The sequence below is a fragment of the Lepidochelys olivacea genome (genome assembly GCF_965140295.1).
Source record: "Lepidochelys olivacea isolate rLepOli2 genome assembly, chromosome: 23".
NCBI lineage: Eukaryota > Metazoa > Chordata > Testudines > Cheloniidae > Lepidochelys > Lepidochelys olivacea.
The window spans coordinates 12018571-12042695 of NC_140433.1; the positions used below are offsets into that span (position 1 = coordinate 12018571).

At 62.3% G+C, this 24125-nt stretch overlaps 3 protein-coding genes and 1 pseudogene across 6 annotated transcripts in view; 3 read left to right on the forward strand and 1 right to left on the reverse strand.

Annotated features, from left to right (window-relative positions):
* LOC311511978 (leukocyte immunoglobulin-like receptor subfamily A member 2) overlaps window positions 1-24125 on the forward strand; it is an 873498-nt pseudogene that overhangs the window by 746429 nt on the left and 102944 nt on the right. The gene's annotated exons all lie outside the window — the stretch shown is intronic.
* On the forward strand, window positions 1348-8244 carry RCVRN (recoverin; the record flags this gene model as incomplete). The annotated part of the gene is made up of 3 exons (XM_084612134.1): window positions 1348-1728; window positions 6721-6832; window positions 7299-8244. 3 exons carry the CDS (start codon window positions 1348-1350, stop codon window positions 7382-7384), a joined length of 579 nt encoding a protein of 192 aa, XP_084468260.1. The 3' UTR covers window positions 7385-8244.
* Window positions 9379-12013, reverse strand: RPL28 (ribosomal protein L28). Its single transcript, XM_084612147.1, has 5 exons — window positions 11930-12013; window positions 11707-11791; window positions 10655-10778; window positions 10140-10258; window positions 9379-9503 (listed from the first exon to the last, which is right to left on the reverse strand). The coding sequence occupies exons 2-5, from the start codon at window positions 11785-11787 to the stop codon at window positions 9414-9416; spliced, it is 414 nt and encodes a 137-aa protein (XP_084468273.1). The 5' UTR covers window positions 11788-11791; window positions 11930-12013; the 3' UTR covers window positions 9379-9413.
* On the forward strand, window positions 18801-22061 carry LOC311511578 (germ cell-specific gene 1-like protein). 3 transcript variants are annotated; one of them, XM_084612279.1, is made up of 5 exons: window positions 18801-19157; window positions 19574-19621; window positions 20006-20158; window positions 20566-20677; window positions 21731-22061. In XM_084612279.1, exons 1-5 carry the CDS (start codon window positions 18848-18850, stop codon window positions 22056-22058), a joined length of 951 nt encoding a protein of 316 aa, XP_084468405.1. In that variant the 5' UTR covers window positions 18801-18847; the 3' UTR covers window positions 22059-22061. The 3 variants fall into 3 exon arrangements, with proteins under 3 accessions (XP_084468405.1, XP_084468407.1, XP_084468406.1); XM_084612281.1 differs by lacking the exon at window positions 20006-20158; XM_084612280.1 differs by lacking the exon at window positions 19574-19621.

Here is a 24125-nt window from a genome sequence, read left to right on the forward strand (position 1 = left end):
GGGGTGGCTGGGGGTAGATGGAGGGGTTCGTTTAGGGGTCGATCGAGGGGGTGGCTGGGGGTTGATGGAGGGGTTTGTTTAGGGGTTGATTGAGGGGGTGGCTGGGGGTAGATGGAGGGGTTTGTTTAGGGGTTGATTGAGGGGAGCTGGGGGTAGATGGAGGGGTTCGTTTAGGGGTCGATCGAGGGGGTGGCTGGGGGTAGATGGAGGGGTTTGTTTAGGGGTCGATCGAGGGGAGCTGGGGGTAGATGGAGGGGTTTGTTTAGGGGTCGATCGAGGGGGTGACTGGGGATAGATGAAGAGGTTTGTTTAGGGGTTGATCGAGGGGGTGGCTAGGGGTAGATGGAGGGGTTCGTTTAGGGGATGATCGAGTGGGTGGCTGGGGGTAGATGGAGGGGTTCATTTAGGGGTCGATCGAGGGGGTGGCTGGGGATAGATGGAGGGGTTTGTTTAGGGGTCGATTGAGGGGGGTGGCTGGGGATAGATGGAGGGGTTTGTTTAGGGGTTTGATCGAGGGGAGCTGGGGATAGATGGAGGGGTTCGTTTAGGGGTTGATTGAGGGGGGTGGCTGGGGATAGATGGAGGGGTTCGTTTAGGGGTTGATCGAGGGGGTGACTGGGGATAGATGAAGAGGTTCGTTTAGGGGTCCATCGAGGGGGTGGCTGGGGGTAGATGGAGGGGTTCGTTTAGGGGTCGATCGAGGGGGTGGCTGGGGGTTGATGGAGGGGTTTGTTTAGGGGTTCGATCAAGGGGAGTTGTGGGTAGATGGAGGGGTTCGTTTAGGGGTCGATCGAGGGGAGCTGGGGGTAGCTGGGCCGGGGGGGTGATAACAGCTGTGGAAGGAGGCGAAGCGGATGTGGAGGTAGGCGCACAAGGGCAGCGGCCGACAACACGCCAAGTGGCTCAGAGCTGCCAATCTCCCTTTAATAGCGCTAAAGAGCGTCTCATCCCCTGGCCGAAATGTGATCAGCGCTCCTGAAATAGCTGCGTGTGTGTGTCCGGGGGTGTGTGTCAGAGCCCCCCGCCCCTGCTGATCCTCCCCCCTTCCCAGGGAGTCTATATAAGCAGGGGAGCACGAGGGCTTGGGAGAGAGGAGACGGAGCAAAGGAATCCACCTGCAAGTGCCGGGGATCCGAGCGGAGGATCAGTGCGGAGGATCGGGGTGCTGGGCTGGGGCTTGGAGCGGAGGATCGGGGCGGAGGATCGGGGTGCTGGGCTGGGGCTCGGAGCGGAGGATCGGGGCGGAGGATCGGCCCGCTAGCTGGAGGATTGGGGCGCTAGGCCGGGGCTCAGGGGCACTAGGGACGGGGATCAGGGCGGAGGCTCAGGGCGGAGGCTCGGGGCGCCATGGGGAACAGTAAAAGCGGGGCTCTGTCCAAGGAGATCCTGGAGGACCTGAAGCTCAACACCAAGTACTCGGAGGACGAGCTGTGCAAGTGGTACGAGAGCTTCCAGAAGCAGTGCCCGGACGGGCGCATCAGCCAGGCCGAGTTCGAGAAGATCTACGGCAACTTCTTCCCCAAGTCGGACCCCCAGGTCTACGCGCGCCACGTCTTCCGCAGCTTCGACACCAACGGTGACGGGACGCTGGACTTCCGGGAGTACATCATAGCCCTGCACCTCACCTCCTCCGGCAAGACCAACCTCAAGCTGGAGTGGGCCTTCTCCCTCTTCGACGTCGACCGCAACGGCGAGATCAGCAAGAGCGAGGTGCTGGAGATCATCACGGTGAGTCCGGGGCAAGGAGGGCGTGCTACGAGCTTCCCTGCAGCAGTGCCCTGAGGGGGGTGCTGTGAGCTTCTCCACAGCAGTGTCCTGAGGGGGTGCTGCAAGCTTCCCCACAGCAGTGCCCTGAGGGGGTGCTGCGAGCGTCTCCACAGCAGTGTCCTGAGGAGGTGCTGCGAGCGTCTCCACAGCAGTGTCCTGAAGGTGTGCTGCAAGTTTCCCCATGGCAGTGTCCTGAGGGGGTGCTGCGAGCTTCCCCACAGCAGTGTCCTGAGGGGCTGTTGTGAGCTTCCCTGCAGCAGTGCCCTGAGGAGGGGCAGATACACAGGCTTGCCGCGCCACCCTGAGAAGATTCCTGGTGCCCACCGAGCCAGAAAGGTTTTCCCCAGCTCTGACCGCGATTTCCCCCTCCTCGCAAATGAAACCGATTCCTGCTCGTTCTGCCTGCCGGGGCGACCGGCTCCCTCAGCCAGCGTCACAGCCTGTCCTCAGGCCCCCGCCCCCCCCCCTTCAAGTGCGGTGCCCGAGGCTGGGCTCCCCCACTGAACCCATCGACCGCCCGTGTCTGATGCACCTGTGAACGGAGACCAGACAGACACAGCGACACAACAGGCCCATCTACCCTGGTATCCCACCTGCTCCCTGCCTCTCCCAGGGCCCATCCAGCCCGCTGTCATCCCCCCACTCCCGAGAGGCCCCCCGAAACACGCCCGCAGCCAGCCTGTTTGGCAGAGCTGGGAGGGGCCCAAGGGCTGCCTGACCTCCGGGCAGGTGGCAGGATGACGCCAGGCAGCATGACAGTGGATTAGCCCCGATCAAGGTTTGCGTAGTTCGTAAATGGCATTAGCCACCCCTGATGGGATTCCCCCCCCCCGCCCCCACGCAAAATCCTGTTTCGCTAATTTCCCTGGGCTGAGCCTCTTGGTTGCCAGGCGCCTGCCCGAATGGAGGCTGAAAGCGGCTTGGCTGAAAGCAGCGCCCCCCACCCCCCGTTAATTTTATCAGGGTGGCCTCAGCGGCCCCTTGCAAAGCTGCTGCTCCGGGGTCACGGAGGGTATCGGGGGTGCTCGCCTCCCCCATGGCAGAATGTAACAGACCATAAGCTGGATTTGCCACCCCAAAGAGGAGGAGGAGAAGGAGGAGGAAGGTGAGGGGGGGGCAAGGGGAGGGGCAGTGGCTTTGCAATGAGAGAGGTCGCTCTAAAAACAAGATGGGCAACTCCCAGAGGGGGCCAAATACTCGGTGACAGTGGCGTTCATGGCATGCTGAGGGGCACGAGGGTGGAAGAGGATGAGTAAATGATTCATTCCTCTCTGGGGAGAGAACCCAGGAGTCCTGGCTTCCAGCGCCCCTGCTCTAACCACTAGACCCCACTCCCCTCCCAGAGCCGGGGATAGAGCCTGTATTGCAATCTATGGGTTGCCTGCCTCCTAGTGGCCAAAACTTCCCTTTCCTACTGATTGCCCCCCAGCTGTGCTCGGGGCTAGTGTCTTGCATCTGAAGTCTATCTGTGTGGCACCTCCGGTTTGATCTCTCTTGGGACTGGATCAGGGCGGGATGGGCAGCTGTTACCTTGGCCTGATGGCTACGGAGGGCCTGGGGAACTACCCGTTACTGGATTTCAGAGAGGCTAAAAGATGGCTAAGATTTTTTATTTATTTTAAATAAAAGGATGTTTCTGGGGAGGTGACGAGACCCGGATGGGTTTAAAAGGACTCGGTAGGAATCTGTCCCCGCTCCTGAGGAACTAGGAAGCAACCCTGGAGCTGAGCCCCTGAAAATTTGTCGCCATTCCCCCCGAACCCAAGTTTTTCCCCCTGTGGGTTTTCGATTTCGCTGTTTCCGGAGGGGTTTCGCTCAGCCGCTTTTGGGGTGGGGATGGGGGTGAGTGTCAAAGGTCACCTACAAAATCGAAAGACGACTTCCATGTGAAAAAATCTCTTTCGGTCTTTTTTCTGCCCCCCTCTCCGGGAATCTTTCTGGGCTCTGAAAAAATCCATTTTTTGATGGGGAGAAAACAGCAGACAAAACGTGGCCCATCACAACCTCTGAGTCCTTCATAGTGGGGGGCCCTGGCTTTAAATCAAGGCGATTTAAATCACCCACTCTAACACCTCCATATCAATCACTGACTTTAATCCACTTTTCCATTTATTCTTCAGGCAGAACCATTCAAACACAGTGATTTACAACTCCCGGGTGCCTTTACCCTCGATTTTGTGCATCTTTTTGCTTCCTAGCAGGGTCCGCTGTACATTTATTTAAGCAACTAGGTAGCTTAATATCGTCAAGTTCTTATTCATTGTACTTTTTTAGTAGGGGAGAAACCGGTGACTCACATCTTGCTGGGTTCCTACTGTCGTGCCTCAAAATTTATTTATAAAGCTTGCCTCAAAAGTTACATGTTTCCCCCTGGATTCTTGCTTTGTCTAGAAAAACAGCCTTTAATGTAGCGTTTTTGATACAGGCTCCTGGAATCCACATATTTGTAGGGTTTAAGAGATGCTAATAAGTTCAGGCCTTAGCGGGGTTTGTATTAAATTCAGATTTCCTTCAGAACAGATTTAGTTTTTAAAAGGAAAATGTAATCATTTAAATAGCAGAATTTAAAAAAAAAATCTGGTTTAAATTTTAAAAAAATCAATTAAAAAAGGTTTTTTTTTTTCCAAATAAAGACCAAAAAATCATTGGGTTTTATCCACCTTGGTTTTGCTCCTGTGAAGACCAGCGGCTCACCAGCAAAGTCTCGGGTAGTCAGAACAAAAGCTGGTGTCCAAACCTCTGCCCCTCCTGTCTGATCCCAAATTACCCAGCTACTGATCAGCAAACGCTTCTCCTAGCACGTATGCACCCTCACCCCGCCCTCTCACCAGCCGGGCTCTCTGATCCCTTGTAAATCAGGGATTAGCCCTTAGGTGCAATGGGCATGAACCTAGAGTGGGATCAGGGGGTAAGGTAAAGAGTCACCTGCTTGTTAATAGCAGGGGGAGGGGAAAATATGTTGGTGGCCGGTGGAACTACTTGCCACTTGATTTTGCTGAGAAGGTGAAAGGGAGGCAAGACATTGGGGGCCTTGGGGGTGGAAGTTCTTGGCTAGAGGGCAGGTGTTTCTGAGGACCAGGCTAGAGGCCAGGGGAGGATCCCTGGTGGGAGGATGAGTCTCACCAGGCATGGGTGGGGATGCAGGACGAGGGACCTTGAAAATAGATCAAAAACCTCCTCTGGGAAACAGCTGCCTCCACAGAGCAGATGAGGGGACTTGGCTGATTGGAATGCAGGGGTCTTTGGGACTCATGGCAGGCAGTGAAGAGAATGTGTCTGCATCCACCCACCCACCCCTCCACCTATCCCTCCATCCACCCACCAACCCCTACACCTATCCCTCTGTCCATCCACCCGCCAACCCATCCATCTCTCCACCTATCCCTCCACCCACCCACAGACCTCTCCACCCACCCCTACATCTATCCCTCCACCTATCTCTCCATCCACCCCTCCACCGACTCCTCCATCCACTCACCAACCCCCACATCCACCCCTACACCTATCCCTCTGTCCATCCACCCGCCAACCCATCCATCTCTACACCTATCCCTCCACCCACCCACAGACCTCTCCACCCACCCCTACATCTATCCCTCCACCTATCTCTCCATCCACCCCTCCACCGACTCCTCCATCCACTCACCAACCCCCACATCCACCCCTACACCTATCCCTCTGTCCATCCACCCGACAACCCATCCATCTCTACACCTATCCCTCCATCCATCCACCCCTACACCTATTCATCTGTCCATCCACCCACCAACCCATCCACCCACTCCTCCACCTATCACTCCATCCACCCACCTGTACAGCTATCCCTCCATCCACCCACCAACCCCCCCATCCAACCCTACACCAATCCCTCCACCCACCCACCCCTACACCTATCCCTCCACCCACCCACCGACCTCTCCACCCACCCCTACACCTATCCCTCCCTCCCTCCATCCACCACCCCTCCATCCACTCACCAACCCCCCCACACCTATTCCTCCCTCCCTCCATCCACCATCCCTCCATCCACTCACCAACCCCCCCTACACCTATCCCTGTCCATCCACCCACCAACCCATCCATCTCTACCCCTATCCCTCCACCCACCCACCTTACCCTCCCAGTGGGTTAACCCCATTCTTTCCCTGGCAGACAGTTCCTGTCCCCCCCGCTGTCCCTTTCCCAAGCATGGTGTTTCCCAGAGGCTGGGTTAAGCTTCCCTCTGGTCAATCGCTGGGACCCTTTAATCATTTTTAATATTCCCCAAGGCTCGGATTCTATTCAGCTCCTGGCTCAGATTAATCTCCCGAGCCCAGACTGGGGGAAAATCTTAATAATGCCTCCTCCCCCACAATCAGCTGGGGCTGGAAACGAGAGCTTTAGAGCATCATATGGACACAGCTGAGACAGGGGTCACACAGGGTATGGAGGGGGGACCTTAATAGCCATGAGGGTGGAAGCCAGGACTCCTGGGTTCTATCCCCAGCTCTGGTAGAGGAGGTGGGTCTAACGATTAGAGGAGGGGGGTTGGGAGTCAGGACGCCTGGGTTCTATACTTGCTCTAAGAGGGCAGTGCAGTCTAGTGGTTAGAGCTGGGGAGGGGCGCTAGGCGCCAGGCCCACATGGTTTACTGTTCTCTGCCCCATTGTATTTATTTGGAGAGGGAGGCAGAGCTGAACCCCCCCTCTCCCCTCCCTCAAGTTGGAGTGTAGCAATAAAACAGCAGCTTCATACACCCACCGGGTCGGGAAAATTCAATGAGATGCAGCCAGCATGGGGGGGGGGGGGTGAGGGGGCTGGGTATATGGGGCCGCTCACCCAGATTGGAGATGCAGTCAGCACTGGGGTGGGGCACAGAGGCTAGGTATATGGGGCCCCTTCCCCGGCATGGAGATGCAGCCAGCTCTGGGGTGGGGCACGGCTAGATGTCAAATGTTGTGTGTCTGCCCACAGGCAATATTTAAGATGATTCCCCTTGAAGAGCAGAAAATGCTCGCTGAGGATGAAAACACCCCCCAGAAACGAGCCAACAAGCTCTGGGACTTTTTCAAAAAGGGGGAAAACGGTAAGGGATCTGCCAGACCCCCCTTCTCCGCTCTCCATCCTCCCAGCCCACAGCCCAGCCCCACCTTGGCCGGCTCCGAGCTGCACTGCTCAGATGGTCCAATGCCCCATATTGATATTACATGGTGCCACACATGCACCCCCCCCCACGGCACCTCAGGGCAAATCTTGAAGCCCTTTTAACCTATGATGAAACCCAGCCCTAGAGGGGACAGGCCCCGGGCCCCATTCCCTGCCTTCCCGAGCCAGCCAGTCCCTGCCCTGGGGCCAGATAGAAGCCGTCACCCCCTAGAGGGGAAAGGCCCCGGGCCCCATTCCCTTCCCCCCTGAGCCAGCCAGGCCCTGCCCTGGGGGCTGGAACCCCCTAGAGGGGAAGGATTGCAGTTCATTAACCCCTCCTCTCCACTCTCCTTCCATTCCCTCCCCCCTGCCCTTCTGTTTTCTTCTCTCCCCCACTCCTCCCACAGACAAAATCGCCGAGGGGGAGTTCATCTCCGGGGTGATGCAGAACGAAGCCATCATGAAGCTGATCCAATACGAACCCAAGAAATAGGAAGGCCAAGGTCCCAGGCCGGGAGGGGAACGGCAGGAACGGCAAACAGGAGGGAGAGTGCGGGCTGAGCAGGGGCGGAGTGAGAGAGAACGAGTGAATGAGAAAATGATGGAACGGACAAATGAAACGACACGTGTGCGAGGCGCCCGACCCCTTTCCCTGGGTAGCTGGATCCTTTCCCCTCCTCCGCCAGCAGCCCGCTCTGGGCACTTCCAAACAGGCTGTCATTGGGGGCCGAGGGAGGGGGGACCCCACCGAGACCCCCGGGGTGGAAAGGAGCAGGGGAAAAGTGGAGGAGATGAAAGAGCGGATGATGGAAAAGGAAGGATAGGAGGAAGGAGAGAAAGAAAAATGGAGCAATGAAGGAGGAAGGAAAGTGGGGGATGTAACAGGGAGGAAGGGGGGAATGAGAAAGAACAGAGAATAAAAAGAAGGCAGAGCAGCAGTGAACAGAGGGCAGAGAATGGGAAATGAGAGGAGAGAAATAGCTGATGGAAGAGAAGGATCACGTAAAGAAGGTGCTGCCCAGACAGTCACTGAGACTGGGGCCCCATCGCGCCGGGCGCTGCCCAGACAGTCACTGAGATCGGGGCCCCGTTGTGCCGGGCGCTGCCCAGACACAGCATGAGAGCCAAGGGTTGAACCCAGACATCCTGTCTCCTCGTCTAACACTCCAGCCACAGCTCCGCAGCAAAAAACCCTCGTCAACTGGCACAAACCAATGCCCTCCGTCTAGGGCCCTGAAAAGCGCTCTGCCCTCCTCCATTTGCTCCTTCTCTCTCCCTGCACCCTTGGTCTGATTCATGCCCTCTCCCCGTGGGCCTCTAATGCAGCTCTGTGGGGCAGATCATTCACCCCCCTCCCTCCTGCTGAAGCCTGTTTGGAAAACACCCCCCATCCCAGATTCATGTTGTGTTCTGCAGTTTGTGCTTCTGTCTCGTTTCTTCCCCACCCCAGAGCCAGCGGGATTCCTCGCCCAGCGCTGGGGGGGGGTGGAAGGAAGGGAGACAAAGGGCATTTGTCTTACATTGCTGTACTGGTGTCTGGTTTTCAATAAAGAGCGTTGTGTGTAAACCATTCGCCTGGCCTCTGGGGGGAGGGAGCGGGCAGGGGAGGAACCGAACCAGCCACCTGCAGGGCCTTGGGCACCGCCAGCCCCTGCTACAGTTGGAAGGCAGCAGCCACCCGGCCTGGCCACTGGGGGCGATACCGAGCCCTGCCAGAAGGGCGGGCCCTGAGCAGTGAAGTACCAAGTGCCGCCACTAGAGGGGGCAGGGGGAGCGGACAAATAGGAGCCATTCGTCCCTGACCCCCACCTCCTGTAACCACTAGACCCGTCCCCACTCTCCTCCCAGAACCGGGGAGAGAACCCAGGAGTCCTAACTCCCAGCCCCCCCTGCTCTAACCCGTGGCATACGTGGCCCCACTGGCCGGTCCCTGCTGCCCTGACAGGCATTACAGGGATAATCCATTTGTTCCCGGTCTGCTGGCGAGACAGGGGTTATGTAATAGGGGTCTCCCCCATCCCCACACTGCTTCCAATCCCGTTAGCGGGGATGAGCTCTGAGCCTGGCGCCGAAAGCACAGTGTAAACATGGCCTTAAGCAGCTTGGCCTAATCAGCCAGGGCTGGGCACCCAGGGGACAGATGGCAGCATCCGAGCCGGCCAAACCCCCCCCCGGACAGGGGAATGCCACCCGCAGCTCTGCCGGTGCCCCTTACTCCCGACCTGCAGCCCCCCACCCTGGTGAGACCCCTTACAAAAGGGCAGCTTGTCTTCCTCTCCCACCCGTGGGTTCTCTCCCTTTTTAAGGTCACACGCTGACAGAACCATATCCCCATCTCGCTACCTCAGTTTCCCCACCTACTAGACACTATGTCTGAAGAACACTGGACCACCGCCATTGGGCACCCCCTCCACAGACGTTGCGCATCCCCAGGGACCCACCCCCTTTCCTGTTCTCCCCCCCACAGAGGTTGTGCCACACTGCAGGCAGGTTTGAACCCTTTATTGGGACATGCTAGCCATTCACGCTGTCTTGGTAGCCCGGGTTCTCTTCTTCTTCACCACCACTGGCTTCTGGCTCCGCAGGATGGCACTGGTGCGACGCAGAGCGGCCTGGAGACGGGGGGGGGGAACACGTGAGACTGACGCACAGTGGAGCGGGCCCTGGCACAGCACAGGGGGGGCCCTACTGCAGCGACTGGGACCAGCTTCCCCACCCCGCTGCCCCTGCAACAGGGGTAGACAGAGTGGGGCTGCAGCCCACTTCTAGATATCGCCCCTGAAGCTAAAGGGGGTGAAGGCACTGATCAGGCATGGCGAGTGGAGCAACTATCCCCCCCCATCACTGCTCACCCACGTGGTGGAATGGGGGTGCTCAGATTAGGGGTGGCAAGACTATCGCCAATCAATCCCCCCATTCTAGCATGATCACCCCCCCACGCCACAGGACGGGAGGGGAGGTCTCCAACGAGGCATGGTGAGCCGAGCGCAGATCGCAGCGACCCGCCCAGCCACCTGGGTTAAATCCAGCTCATCCTGTCTTTAAAACGGAGGTGCACCCCCCCCCAGATACAACCCCCTCGAGGAGCCAGCTGTGTCCCTTTCCGCCCCTCGGGACAGGCACTCTGGCCAATGGGGCAATGCTCCTCCCCCCCATGGGTTCATGAACACAGGACGGCCCCCTCTGGGGAAGCAGGGCACCAGACCCACGGCAGGGGAGGCTCGGCTGCCCCCGAGCCCAGCGCTCACCATGCGCAGATCCTTGCGGTAGTTGTTCTTGCGGATGATGTGGCGCAGGCTGCTGAGCGTAGCCCGGGCGTTCTTGTTAATGGTCGTCTTCTCATAGGACGTGGCTGGCTTGCGCTGGCCTGGGGGAAGGGGCCACGGGTCAGAGCCAGGGTACAGGACAGGGGCCAGGAAAGGCCACGGGCAGGGATCACAGGAAAGGAGCTGGTCTCTCCTGCCTACGGGGCAGGGGACTGGCTGGCTCAGCGGGGCAGGGAATGGAGCCTTTCCCGTCTAGGGGGCCCCAGCTCCGAACCAGCCCCAGGGCAGGGGGACTGGAGGGCTCAAGGGGGTGGGGAATGGAGTATGGGGCCCTTCCCGTCTAGGGGGCCCAAGCAGTGAACTGGGCAGGTGGGTCTCAATCCAGATCTGCCCGCCCCAGAAGAAACCATTATTTCACATCCCCGTGTGTCGGGAGTCTGGCTCCCGGAATCCTTCGCTGGGGGGGGAAGGAAACCAGCCCGTCTGCATCTCCCCACCTGCCCGCTTCTTCAGCACCACCACGATCCCCTTCCCGTCCGCCGCGGGCTCCACGCCCACTGTCTTGCGATGGATCAGCCCGTTGTAGCGGAAGGAGTTTCTGGCCTTCAGGTTGTTCGGCTCCTTCGGAGAGAACCACCCGGTTAGCGGGGCCCGGGCCCGGCTCCCCCCCCGCAGCGCCCCGGGCAGAGCCTTGTCCTGGGTCCGGGCAGCGCCCCGGGGCCCCGATCCCGGTCACTCTGTGTCTGGGGGTGCGTGTGCGGGGTTAGGAGCCCGGACGCCTGGGTCCCCGCGGGGCGGGGCGGCGGGAGCCCGGACGCCTGGGTCCCCGCGGGGCGGGGCGGCGGGAGCCCGGACGCCTGGGTCCCCGCGGGGCGGGGCGGCGGGAGCCCGGACGCCTGGGTCCCCGCGGGGCGGGGCGGCGGGAGCCCGGACGCCTGGGTCCCCGCGGGGCGGGGCGGCGGGAGCCCGGACGCCTGGGTCCCCGCGGGGCGGGGGAGGGGAGCCCGGACGCCTGGGTCCCCGCGGGGCGGGGGAGGGGAGCCCGGACGCCTGGGTCCCCGCGGGGCGGGGGAGGGGAGCCCGGACGCCTGGGTCCCCGCGGGGCGGGGGAGGGGAGCCCGGACGCCTGGGTCCCCGCGGGGCGGGGGAGGGGAGCCCGGACGCCTGGGTCCCCGCGGGGCGGGGGAGGGGAGCCCGGACGCCTGGGTCCCCGCGGGGCGGGGGAGGGGAGCCCGGACGCCTGGGTCCCCGCGGGGCGGGGGAGGGGAGCCCGGACGCCTGGGTCCCCGCGGGGCGGGGCGGGAGCCCGGACGCCTGGGTTCCCGCGGGGCGGGGGGGGAGGGGGAGCCCGGACGCCTGGGTTCCCGCGGGGCGGGGGGGGAGCCCGGACGCCTGGGTTCCCGCGGGGCGGGGGGGGAGGGGGAGCCCGGACGCCTGGGTTCCCGCGGGGCGGGGGGGGAGGGGAGCCCGGACGCCTGGGTCCCCGCGGGGCGGGGCGGCGGGGGGAGCCCGGACGCCTGGGTCCCCGCGGGGCGGGGGGGGGACTCACGGTGCTGTAGGTTTGCTTGTTCCGCTTGAGCAGGAAGCTGGAGCTGTTGCGAACGATCATCCACTGCAGATGGGCCGACATCGCCCTGCGGGGACAGGGGCGTTAGCGGCGCGCGGGGGTCGCGACCGGGGGGGCGCGGGGCTGCGAGGCCGGGGGGGGGCGGGTCCCGGGGGGGGTTTCGGGGGGTCCCACGTGGGACCGGGCCCGGAGCTCCGGGCCATACCTGCTCTCGCGGCCGCTGCCGGAAACGGAAAGGGAGGAGCCTGGCGGCCGGGGCAGGAACGTCACATCCGGTGCGCGCGCCCCGCTCGGGAATCTCCGGCACGGCCCCTCGGGCGCGTTCGGCTCCTCTCGGGAATCTCCGGCACGGCCCCTCGGGCGCGTTCGGCTCCGCTCGGGAATCTCCGGCACCGCCCCTCGGGCGCGTTCGGCTCCGCTCGGCTCTTTCCCTCACTAGCCCCCCTTTCCCCACCCCCCATCAAAGCGGGGTGCGTGTAAATCTTTCCTCGCCCCGGACGCGGGCCGCCCCAGGGCTCCCCATAGCGGCCCCTGCAGTCCAGGGACCATGCACCTGCCCGTCCCCCGGCAACGTCCCCCCAACTGGGGGGTGGTGGTGAGATTTTGACTCCCAATCTATCTCTCTATTAGGTGTATTACGGTAGCCCTGGGAGTAGGCGCTGTTCATTGTTCATTCAGTGTATTATGGGAGCGCTCAGTCATGGCCCACTAGTGCACGGTGCTGTACATGACGGTAGCACCATGTGACATCTTTCCCATTTCCCTGTGACTTTTTTCTTGTGGCTCATTAGCCGTCACTGAGATGCTGCGGGTCGGGAGTGAGGGGCACCAGCAGGGCTCGGGGGGGGGAAGGGTTGGGCTAGCAGGGGCTGCAGGTCAGGAGTGAGGGGCACCGGCAGAGCTGTGGGGGGCCCAGGGCCAGGCTAGCAGGGGGCTGCAGGTCGGGAGTGAGGAGCACCCTTCACTGAGCGGGGTTCTGCGGGCTGGTAATTAACAAGCCCCGGGGGGGCGCATTGATCGGGGCTGGCGCGCAGGCTGGGGATCGATGGGACGCGGGGCTGGCTCCGGTGCTCAGTCGGGACGGGGCCGTGGGCGGGCGGGATGGGGCTGTGGGGGGCCCTGGTGCTGCTGGCCCTGCTGGGGGGCGGGGGGTGCCCCTTCGAGCTGCAGGAGGCCATCCGGGAGCTGCAGAGCGAGAACGCCCAGCTGCAGGGCCGGGTGCAGAACCTGAGCCAGGCCCTGGGCGAGCTGCGTCTGCTCGTCTGGAACCGCTCGCGGGGTGAGCCGGGGATGGGGATGGGGATGGGGCGGGACCCAGGGAGCAACCCCCTCCCCGCCACCGGGTGCAGAGCCCCTCTCCTGTGACCCTGCCAGAAGCAGAGGCCCCACCCCCCTAGAGTTCAGAGCCCCTCTCCTGGGTTCAAAGCCCCCATCCTGTGACACTCCCCTGAGAGCATAGCACCGCCCTAGGTTCAGAGCTCCCCTGGGTTTAGACCCTCCCTCCTGGGCCCCCTGGCATCAGAGCCCCCGCCTGGGACCCCCTAATAGCACAGCCAACCCCCCTCCCAGGGTGCAGACCGCTCCCAATGCAGATTCCCCCACAGGCCCGTCCCCTCCGAGAACAAAGCATCTGCACCATTGAGAGTAGCCCCCTCTGAGACCAGAAACCCCCTTTTCTGAAACAAGACCCCCCAAAACCAGTGACCCAACCCCGGAACCCAGAGACCCCCCTTTCAGATCTATGACCCCCCCCCACATCCCCTTCCTCCCAAGATTGGGACCCCCTTAGACCAGAGACACCCCCCTTCACTCCTTCTCTCCCTCTCCACCCCCCACACCCCAGCTCACACTCCGCCCAACTGGACACCAGCTCAGGGGACCCCAAACCTGGAGTGGGGTAGGGGGGCTCCAGCCCTCGACTTCTCTGCTTGCGGGGGGGCCTGTCCATGCCTGAGAGGGACCTGTTTGAGAACTAGGCTGAGGCCCCCAAAACTCATCACACATAAGTAGGCCTTAGGCCATGACTGACCTGGGCTGGGTTGGGAGACCAACTGGACCCTTGGCTCTAGGAGTGTGTGTGGGGGTGTCTAGTGGGTTAGCGTGGGGGTGGAGCGGGGAGCCAGGACACCTGGGTTCTCGCCCCAGCTCTGGGAGGGGAGTAGGGTCTAGTGGTTAGAGCGGGGGAGGACTCCTGGGTTCCATCCCTGGCTTGGGGGTGGGGGTGGGGGTGGGGGGCATGTTTAGAGCTCCTCTGATTCCCCTCTGTCCTGCCCCCCAGATTCAGGAGCCGCGCCCGAGCACCTACTCCATGACCACCTGCCCTGCCGGCCGGACCTGCCCCACGGCCGCGGCGCCGGCCCCCACCTCCACGCCCCCTGCCTGGGGCTGCTGGCGGCTGGCCTGACCCTGGGGGCGCTGGCCCTGCACGGCCCCCTCCTGCTGCTGGCGGGGGACTGAGACACTGCCCGCCCCCGGCTGCAGAGCCCCCCCGCCGCGTGCGTGAGGGGGACGGACTGACCCCCGCCTTGTTAGAAGGCTGAGGAGCAAAGAACAATGAGGGGAAGGGCTGGAGTTGGGGCAGATTTGGGGTGGGAAATCCCCCCTCCCCTCCCCTCTCCTCCCCCAAGCAACCCTACAAAAATAAAGAGCCTGAGGCAACATGGATGAGGCTGGGCTCATGTTTTGTGGTGCCAGGTTCCCCGCTGCCCCCCCCCCGCATCCTCCTCCCCTGCAGCCTCCTCTCTGCCCTGACATGAACAATGTCTGCCCCCCCTCCGGGGACACATCCACCCCGCAGCCCCTGTTTTCCTCAGCCCCATACCCAGCCCTAGATCTGTCCCTGCAGGCCCCACAGCTGCCCCCCCACCCGCAACTCGCTCCATTCCCCCCCCCCCCAGCGGGACCTGGCTGCAGTGCTGGGAGAGAGAAGAAAACAGCTGGTGGGGGATGGGGGATAGTGGTTAGAGTGGGGGGGGGGGGGGGAGCTGGGAGCCAGGACTCCTGGGTTCTCTCCCTGGCTCTGGGAGGCGAGGGGGAGTCTAGTGGTTAGAGCAGGGGGGCTGGGAGCCAGGACTCCTGGGTTCTATCCTAGCTCTGGGAGGGGAGTGGGGCTGCCCCACCCCCAGACTTTAGTGCCTCAGTCGTAAACCCTTCCCAACCCCAAAGGCCCCAGTTGACCTTCCAGCTCCCCTCGCCCAGTTCCATGGGAGCCCGATCCCCCTGGGGGAGCCGGGTTAGAGACGCGGGGGGTCCCCATGAATGGGGCAGCCTTAGCCTGGCTCAGGCCAACCTGCCCCCTGAGCAGCGTGGGGGTCGGCTGATTCCTGGGGGGTAGGAGGTGGACAGAGTTTGGCTCGGATCTGCCGCATCCGGGGCTGGGGGCAGTTCTGGGGGGGGTCAGGTAGGGGAGAAAGGGGGTGCTGGAGGTTCGCTTTGGACTCAGCAGCTTTTGGGGTGGGGGCAGGTTCAGCTCTCGGCCCCCATGGGCCAGGGGTGGAAGGAAAATAAGGCAGGGGGCAACACCTGGGAGTGAGGGGCACGGGCAGGGCTGGGGGGAGCCCAGGGCTGGGCTAGCAGGGGGCTGTGGGTCGGGAGTGAGGGGCACCAACAGAGCTGTATTAGGACCCCCACTGGCCGGGGAGGGGGAGTCCAGCCCCTCCTCCCCTCCCCTTCAGTTGATTAGCAGCCGCTGTTAATTGTGTCATTAAGCAGCAGGGGCTGAGGCAGCTGTTGGTGACGTGGGGCTGCAGCTAATGTGGGTCACTCAATGGGCTTTTTCCATCCCGCCCCCCATTGCAGGCCCAGAACCCCCGGGGGCGCCTGGTGCTGAGCAGGGAACGGCAAGGAGCAAATTTGTAACTGCAACACATGGTACCACTGTGGGCCTGATCCTGGGAGCCTCCCAGAGCCGGGGAGAGAACCCAGGAGTCCTGGCTCCCAGCCCCCTCCACCCACTAGCCCCCAGTCCCCTCCCAAAGCTGGGGAGAGAACCCAGCTCCCAGGTCCCCCCCCTGCTCTAACCACTAGCCCACACTCCCCTCTCAGAGTGGGACTAGAACCCAGGAGTCCGGGCTCCCAGCCCCCCACTTTCTGTCTCACTGCGTGGCCTCTCTCCTCTAATTACTTCCCTGTGTTTAAATCTCCGCTGGCCCCACGGGCTCTAGGGGAAATGCTCCGGCTCTGTGACATGTTGATCTTAATGAAAGGAACATGCCAGGCAGGGCTTTGCAGCTGGCTCTAATCCCCTGGGATTTCAGGCCTCAGCTCGTCCCCGCGCTAACTCTGCCCTCCACGGCCCACCCTGGATGGGAGCCGGTGCCCCATCGAGGGGGAAGGCCCCGTGCCCCATTCCCTGCCCCCCCCTGAGCCAGCCCATCTGCCTCTTTGTAACCCAGCTGGTTCCCCATATACCCCCCTATTCCTGCACTCCATGTCCCCTCCCCTGTCCTTGGGACACGGCGGTGGGGGGCTGTGTCTGGACCTCTCCCTCCACTGACCTCTGCTCCCCCCTTTGCAAGGGCCTGGATCCTGCTCCCCAGTGCAGAGGAGCCGGTTGGTCCCTCTCCATGCGTCGGGGGAGCCATGGGGCCCGATATGGACCCGAGCCAGGCTGGCAGGCAGCAACCCAGATACACCCCACCCCACCCCGCCAGCAGGGGGCAGCGGGGAGCGTGCGCACAGATACACACACACAGATCCTGTATCAGGGATCATTTCTGTAATGTGTATCTGTCCATCGCTCCGCGTATCCCTCTTCTCTGTCTGTCTCCTGAGCATCGTCAATCGCTTTCTTCCATCCACTCACCTACCCCCCCGCTGAGACACCCCCTCTATCTATCTATCTATCGCCGCACACCCCCTCTACCTATCTATCCCCATTCACCCCATCTATCTATCTATCTATCTATCTATCTATCTATCTATCCCCACACACCCCACTATCTATTTATCCCCATTCACCCCCCTATCTATCTATCTATCTATCTATCTATCTATCTATCTATCTATCTATCTATCTATCTATCTATCTATCTATCTATCTCCATTCACCCCCTCTATCTATCTATCTATCTATCTATCTATCTATCTATCCCCACACACCCCACTATCTATTTATCCCCATTCACCCCCTATCTATCTATCTATCTATCTATCTATCTATCTATCTATCTATCTATCTATCTATCTATCTATCTCCATTCACCCCCTCTATCTATCTATCTATCTATCTATCTATCTATCTATCTATCTATCTATCTATCTATCTATCCCCACACACCCCACTATTTATCCCCATTCACCCCCCTATCTATCTATCTATCTATCTATCTATCTATCTATCTATCTATCTATCTATCTATCTATCTATCTATCTATCCCCATTCACCCCCCTATCTATCTATCGCCGCACACCCCCTCTATCTATCTATCCCCATTCACCCCATCTATCTATCCCTCCACCCCTCCACTTCTCTCCCTCTCTCTACCCCCCGTTGAGACACCCCCTCTATCTATCTATCTATCTATCTATCTATCTATCTATCTATCTATCTATCTATCTATCCCTCACCTCTACATTTCTCTCCCTCTCTCTTACCCCCCCCCTGCTGACCCCTCCAGCTGTGTGGGGCTGAGGGGATCAAGCTGAGTATCAGACTCCCCCCCCCCCCGGTCCCATTGATTAGATGCTAATCCACAGCCCTCAGCACCAGGGCGCCTTTGCGCTAATGAAGGGCTTTTCAATCAGCGCGCGGCTTCCCCCCCAACCCGCCCCGCGGCTCGGGCCCGGGGGAAGCGTTTCCCCCAGCCCGGCAGGCACAGGGGCCGTTCGGGGGGCTCACGGGACACAAGGGGCAGAAGACCCCGGATTTCATGAAGCCAGCCAGACTCAAGGCTGTGTCCTGTGAGTCTGGATCCCAGCGGAGGCGGGTCCGGTTTGAGACTGTTCCAATCCACGGAGCAATTCATCGCGGAGCCGCTTTTCCTTTGCATCCCCCAAGCTCAATAGCCAACATCACCTGGTCGAAGAGCCGCATCGGTTTTATTCAGCGACGCAAAATCCACCCCCTGCCGCCTCCCCAGCCCCGATCCCTGGGTTGAACAGCTGAGGTGAGCCGGATCTCAGAAACTGCTGGAGTTTTATTCCTTTGAAGGGAAAGGCCCAGCTCAAAGTGTCTTCAAAACAGACACTTTTGAGTCGCACTCCCTGATACACTCCCCAGATTGAGGACTCAGTCTGGGTTTTTTTTCGTTTGTCGGACAGTCACTGCATTTCAGACTCTCCTTGCAATTTTCTTCTTTGGGCTCCACCCAAGTAACTCAGCACCCATCTAAAGCTCTCGCTGGCCCGGGTCTTCGCCGCTGATCCTGGCCCTGTGGCAGTGAATCGATCCAGTCAATCTCAGATTTTTTGGAGGTGGCCCAAACGCGGCTTCGTTTGCCGCCCCAATCTCCGCAACCGCTTGAGGATTCTGGAGTTTGTTCTTTTGAGCCAGCGCCGGTCCGAAGACGGTGTGACGCCCGGTCGGCGGGCGGGCAGGATCGAACCGGCCACCGCTGGAGCTAAATGCACGAGCCTCGGCTGCAGGAGCTAAAAGCCAACTGCTTGTATAGGAGACGCGTTAATCTCAGTGCCACTGGACGGGACACAGCGTCACACCCAGGAGGTGTGCGGGTCACAAGGGCCCCAAGGTGCCTCCAACCCCGAACGGAGCAGCCGAGATCTTTTGCCCAGGAAAGCAGCGGGTTGCCGGGGGGGGGGGGGGAGCAGGAAGCTACATAATTCTCCGCAGCTTTGCAGGGAAGACAGAGACCCAGCACTGGATTAGCGCAGAGAAAAGATTTTGATTCCTGCCTCCAAGACGGGCTGGAAGCTAAGAGTGGATTAAACGATCAATCCGCAGAGCGTGGAGTGTCGTCCTGGCCCATCCAATTCGGGGAGGGAGGGAGGGAGGGAAGGGGCCATATGGGAGCCGAAATCGCCGTCTGGAGTCCAAGAAACTTTCTCTCCCAGAGAGACTGAAGCCTTGGCAGCGAGTGGGAGGAAAAGGCGGGGGGGTGGGGGGAGACAGACATTAGGAAGGGAGCTGCCGGCCTGTGGCGACGGAGGCCGGGGCTCAGGACGATGATCAAGCTGAGCCGGAAGACGCGCTCGCTGCTGGCTCTGGCCTTGAACTCGCTGGCCCTCTGCTTGGCCGTGTCGGCCTTCGCCACCAGCTACTGGTGCGAGGGGACACACAAGGTAGTCAAGCCGCCCTGCCTGTCGGCCATCAGGGAGGGCAACTGTGTGCCCGTCGGGGCCAATGAGACGGAGGCCGGGAACGCCACCCTGGACCCCAACGTGGTGCAGTACATCTGGGAGACGGGCGAGGACAAGTACGCCTTCCGCTACTTCCACACCGGCTTCTGGCTCTCCTGCGAGGAGCACCACGGAGGTAGGGACAGCCCCCGTGTCCCACCCCAGAGTTGGTCGCATCTCGGTGCCAGGCGAGGGGTTCCCTTATACCCAACCCCTGCACCCCACCCCAGAGGGGCCGCATCAGCACTGGGCAAGGGATCCCTGTGTACCCAGCCCCTGGGCCCCACCCCAGAGGTGGTTGCATCTTAGTAATGGGCGAGGGGTCCCTGTATATACAGCCCTTGGGCCCCACCCTAGAGGGGCCGCATCAGCACTGGGCAAGGGATCCCCGTATACCCAGCCCCTGCACCCCACCCCAGAGGTGGCCACGTCTCAGCCCACGGCCAAGGTAAACCCAATAAACATTTTGGGGGGAGGGTTGGACTGTGCCCCCTCCGTCCCGCTGACCTCACACTCTGTCCTTTTCTCTCTCCCTCATCCTCCCGCCCCCAGACGAGATCTGTCGCAGTTTCATAGAGCTGCCCCCTGAGTCGGAGAAAGGTGAGCAGCCGGACAGATGGACAAATTTGGGGCGGGACTTTCCCCCAGCTCAGCAGCTCCCCCATGGGCACCCCCAGGATGGGGGCTCCAGCTGGCAGACACCCCCCACCAACACACCCACCCAGCAGCCCCCCCCACCGACACGCAGACCCAGCAGCCCCCCCAACGACACGCACACCCAGCAGTCCCCCGACACACCCACCCAGCAGTCCCCCTGACACACCCACCGAGCGGCCCCCCCCACCGACACGCACACCCAGCGGCCCCCAACACACCCACCCAGCAGCCCCCCTCCCCGACTGGGCAGAGTGGGGCTGGGAGGCAGGCGGGGGGGCAGGCCGGGGCGGGATGGGGGGGCCGTGCTGACTATGGGGTGCCCCCCAGGGGTGCTGTGGCTGTCGGTGGCGTCGGAGTTCCTGTACATCGCCCTGCTCAGCGTCGGCTTCGTGCTCATGGGCCTGGACGCCACCTGCTACGCGGACTTCATCGCCGGGCTCAAGATTAACGCCTTCGCCGCGGTGATCACCGTGCTGTCAGGTACCGGCCCCCCTCTGCCCCCCCAGGCCTGTCTGCCCCCCGCCTGCCCCCGGTCCCCCTCTGCCCCCTGCCTGCCCCCCAACGCCTTTGCTGCGGTGATCACTGTTCACTGTTGGGTACTGGCCCCTGGCCTTCTGGCCCCCCGGCCCCCTGCCTGCCCCCCACCTGCCCTCCCAGCCCCCCAACGCCTTAGCCATGGTGATCACCATGCTGTCGGGTACCGAGCTCCCCCTTCAGCTCCCGCAGCCTCCTGCCCTCTACGTTCATCACTGTGCTGCCGGGTGCCACCCCACCCAAACCCCCATGGCCCCCCGACATCATCCCCATTAACCCCATCAGTGCCACTGCCCTCCCTGATCCCCCCAGCCCCCCGTGCTGCCCCTGCTCACTGGGCTCTCTGTCCCCAGGCCTCCTGGGCATGGTGGCCCATATGATGTACATGACGGTCTTCCAGGTGGCCGTCAACCTGGGGCCCAAGGACTGGAGGCCCCAGACCTGGTTCTACGGCTGGTCCTTCGGGTGAGTGACCCCAGGGACATGGCGCCTTTCCCCTCTAGGGGGCACCGGCTCTCATCCAGCCCCCAAGTGCCCTGCTGCTCCCCCTGTTCTGGGGATGCACGATGGAGTCCTTCCTGGCCCTTTGGAAGAGCCCCGGAGATGCTGGACTGGCGTGTGCACGGCTGGGGAGGGGCGGGCCTGGGGGATGGACGGACTGAGGGACAGAGGGATGTGGAGCGGCTGGGCATAAGGGTGGGTGGGACATACATGGGTGGATGAGAGGGTGACTAGCTGGCTGGCTGGGGAAGGGAATGGCGGAACAGCTGCTGGGTGGGAAGATCGCTGAGCGGTGGATGGTGGGTGGGTGTGGGTGGGCGAGTAGATAGCTGAGTGGTGGATGGATGGATAGGGGAGTAGATAGCTGGGTGGGTGAGTGGATAGACGGGTGGGTGGGCGGGTGGGTAAGTCAGTGCGTGGACAGATGGATGGGTGGGTAGGTAGCTGGCTGGGTGGACAGATGGGTGGGTGGGTGGATGGATGGATGGGTGGATAGGTAGGTCAGTGGGTGGATGGTTGGGTGGGTAGGTAGGTCAGTGGGTGGACGGATGCGTGGGTGGGTGGATGGATGGATGGGTGGGTAGGTAGGTCAGTGGGTGGATAGATGGATGGGTGGGTAGGTAGCTGGCTGGCTGGCTGGGTGGGTAGGTAGCTGGCTGGGTGAACGGATAGGTGTGTGGGTGAATACGTAGGTAGGTCAGTGCGTGGATGGGTGGGTGGGTGGGTAGGTAGGTCAGTGGGTGGATGGATGGATGGGTGGGTAGGTTGGTCAGTGGGTGGATGGGTGAGTGGATGGATGGATGGGTGGGTAGGTAGGTCAGTGGGTGGGTTGGTGGATGGACGGACAGATGGAAGTTATGTGGAGAGGGCAGCGGGTACCTGGGTGTAGGGAAGAGGCTGGGGGTGGGTGGGAAGAGGTGGGGAGCACAGGGCTGGGTATTTGGGGAGAGTGGGGGGCTGTGGCTGGGGCTTACCGCTCCCTGGCCCGATCCCCCCTTCTTCCCCACCCACCCGCAGCATGGCCTGGCTCTCGTTCACGCTCTGCATGTCGGCCTCGGTGCTGACCCTCAACACCTACACCAAGACCCTGCTGGAGTTCCAGTACCGGTGCCGGACCCGCGAGCAGCAGAGCCAGCGGGGGCCGCGCTCGCCCGGCCTGGCGCCCGACCTCGAGCGCTTCCTGTGGGACAAGTACGTCTTCAGCGTCAGCGGCTCGCTGGGCTTCTCCCCTGGCCGCGCCCGCCCCGCCGCTGCGGGGTGCAAGGGCCGTGGCGGGGGCTACGCCGGCCTGGCCGGGGAGCGCTGCGGGGATGCCGGCGACCCAGACGATGGCGAGCCCTGCTAGGGGGTGGGGGGGGAATCGACCATCCCTGGCCCCCCTTATCTCCACAGTCCTACTCTCCCCTCACAATCAAACCTCCCTTCCCAGATCCCTTCCCCCATTCATGTCCCTTTCCCCTCCCCCTCCCCAATCCATGTCCCTTTCCCCTCCCCCCTGCCACAATTCCCTCCCCAATGGGGATGCCGGGCAGTGCAGGCTGGGGCAGCCCCAGGGTCCCTCTGAGGTCAGACCCCCTAGTGGGGACGCTGGGCAGTGCAGGCTGGGGCAGCCCCAGGGTCCCTCTGAGGTCAGACCCCCTAGTGGGGACGACGGGCAGTGCAGGCTGGGGCAGCCCCAAGGTCCCTCTGAGGTCAGACCCCCTAGTGGGGACGACGGGCAGTGCAGGCTGGGGCAGCCCCAGGGTCCCTCTGAGGTCAGACCCCCTAGTGGGGACGACGGGCAGTGCAGGCTGGGGCAGCCCCAGGGTCCCTCTGAGGCCAGACCCCCTAGTGGGGACGCTGGGCAGTGCAGGCTGGGGCAGCCCCAGGGTCCCTCTGAGGTCAGACCCCCTAGTGGGGACGACGGGCAGTGCAGGCTGGGGCAGCCCCAAGGTCCCTCTGAGGTCAGACCCCCTAGTGAGGACGACGGGCAGTGCAGGCTGGGGCAGCCCCAAGGTCCCTCTGAGGTCAGACCCCCTAGTGGGGACGACGGGCAGTGCAGGCTGGGGCAGCCCCAAGGTCCCTCTGAGGTCAGACCCCCTAGTGGGGACGACGGGCAGTGCAGGCTGGGGCAGCCCCAAGGTCCCTCTGAGGTCAGACCCCCTAGTGAGGACGACGGGCAGTGCAGGCTGGGGCAGCCCCAAGGTCCCTCTGAGGTCAGACCCCCTAGTGGGGACGCTGGGCAGTGCAGGCTGGGGCAGCCCCAAGGTCCCTCTGAGGTCAGACCCCCTAGTGGGGACGCTGGGCAGTGCAGGCTGGGGCAGCCCCAAGGTCCCTCTGAGGTCAGACCCCCTAGTGGGGACGACGGGCAGTGCAGGCTGGGGCAGCCCCAAGGTCCCTCTGAGGTCAGACCCCCTAGTGAGGACGACGGGCAGTGCAGGCTGGGGCAGCCCCAAGGTCCCTCTGAGGTCAGACCCCCTAGTGAGGACGACGGGCAGTGCAGGCTGGGGCAGCCCCAAGGTCCCTCTGAGGTCAGACCCCCTAGTGGGGACGCTGGGCAGTGCAGGCTGGGGCAGCCCCAAGGTCCCTCTGAGGTCAGACCCCCTAGTGGGGACGCTGGGCAGTGCAGGCTGGGGCAGCCCCAAGGTCCCTCTGAGGTCAGACCCCCTAGTGGGGACGCTGGGCAGTGCAGGCTGGGGCAGCCCCAGGGTCCCTCTGGGCCCAGCAGCCTCAGTCCAGAACCGGGAGCGATCCCGGCCCCAGCCGCGGGCCCCAGAGCAGGAACTGAGCGGGAGCGACTCAGCCTGGTGGCGGCAGCGAGGGGCTCGCACAGGGATGTAACAGCCAGAAGGGCGGGGATGTAACAGCCAGAAGCTGGAGCTGGGGAGCGAGGCACCTGCAGGCCGCCCAGGGGCCATCACTGTGGGGGGCGGGTGGGTGGGTGTGTGACCGCTCCCAGGGCAGCAAGGGGGAGAAATGTCACCCTGAGTCCCGCTGGGAATTCCTCTGGGGTCCCCGTGACATCGAGTGGCCATGTGGGGAGCAGGGTGCCAATGCCCCTCGCTCCCGACCCGCAGCCCCCTGCTAGCCCAGCCCTGGTGCCTCTCAAGCCCCAAACACGCCCCCTCCCCAGCTCTCCTGATGCGTGTGGCAGGGGTGTGTAATTGCTGTTTGGTTCTCATACGGCAGCTCCCATCTGGGGAGATCAGAGGTCGTACCACTCCGAGTGATTAAAGAAATTGAGAATTAAGCGGCGCCAGCCTGGTTCTTCTGGCAAGAGCGGAGGGGGGGAGTGGGCACCGTGCCAGCCTGGCGGCGGGAGCTATGCAGCGGTTCTCAAAGGCGGCCACCCGGGCCTTTTCCAGCAGCCTGGCAGCCTCCTGGGGGCAAAGCATCGGCCCCTCACCCCCTGTAGCTCCTGGATGCATCGTCC

Excerpts from the sequence above, each read along its gene's own strand:
- RPL28 (XM_084612147.1), bottom strand. The coding sequence starts at position 11,787 with ATGTCGGCCCATCTGCAGTGGATGATCGTTCGCAACAGCTCCAGCTTC. Across the intron at positions 10,259-10,654 it reads GGTGCTGAAGAAGCGGGCAG|GCCAGCGCAAGCCAGCCACG; the intron begins GTGGGGAGATGC and ends CCCTTCCCCCAG. Across the intron at positions 9,504-10,139 it reads ACCGCAAGGATCTGCGCATG|GCCGCTCTGCGTCGCACCAG; the intron begins GTGAGCGCTGGG and ends CCCCGTCTCCAG.
- LOC311511578 (XM_084612279.1), top strand. The coding sequence starts at position 18,848 with ATGATCAAGCTGAGCCGGAAGACGCGCTCGCTGCTGGCTCTGGCCTTG. Across the intron at positions 19,158-19,573 it reads CTGCGAGGAGCACCACGGAG|ACGAGATCTGTCGCAGTTTC; the intron begins GTAGGGACAGCC and ends TCCCGCCCCCAG. Across the intron at positions 20,678-21,730 it reads TTCTACGGCTGGTCCTTCGG|CATGGCCTGGCTCTCGTTCA; the intron begins GTGAGTGACCCC and ends ACCCACCCGCAG.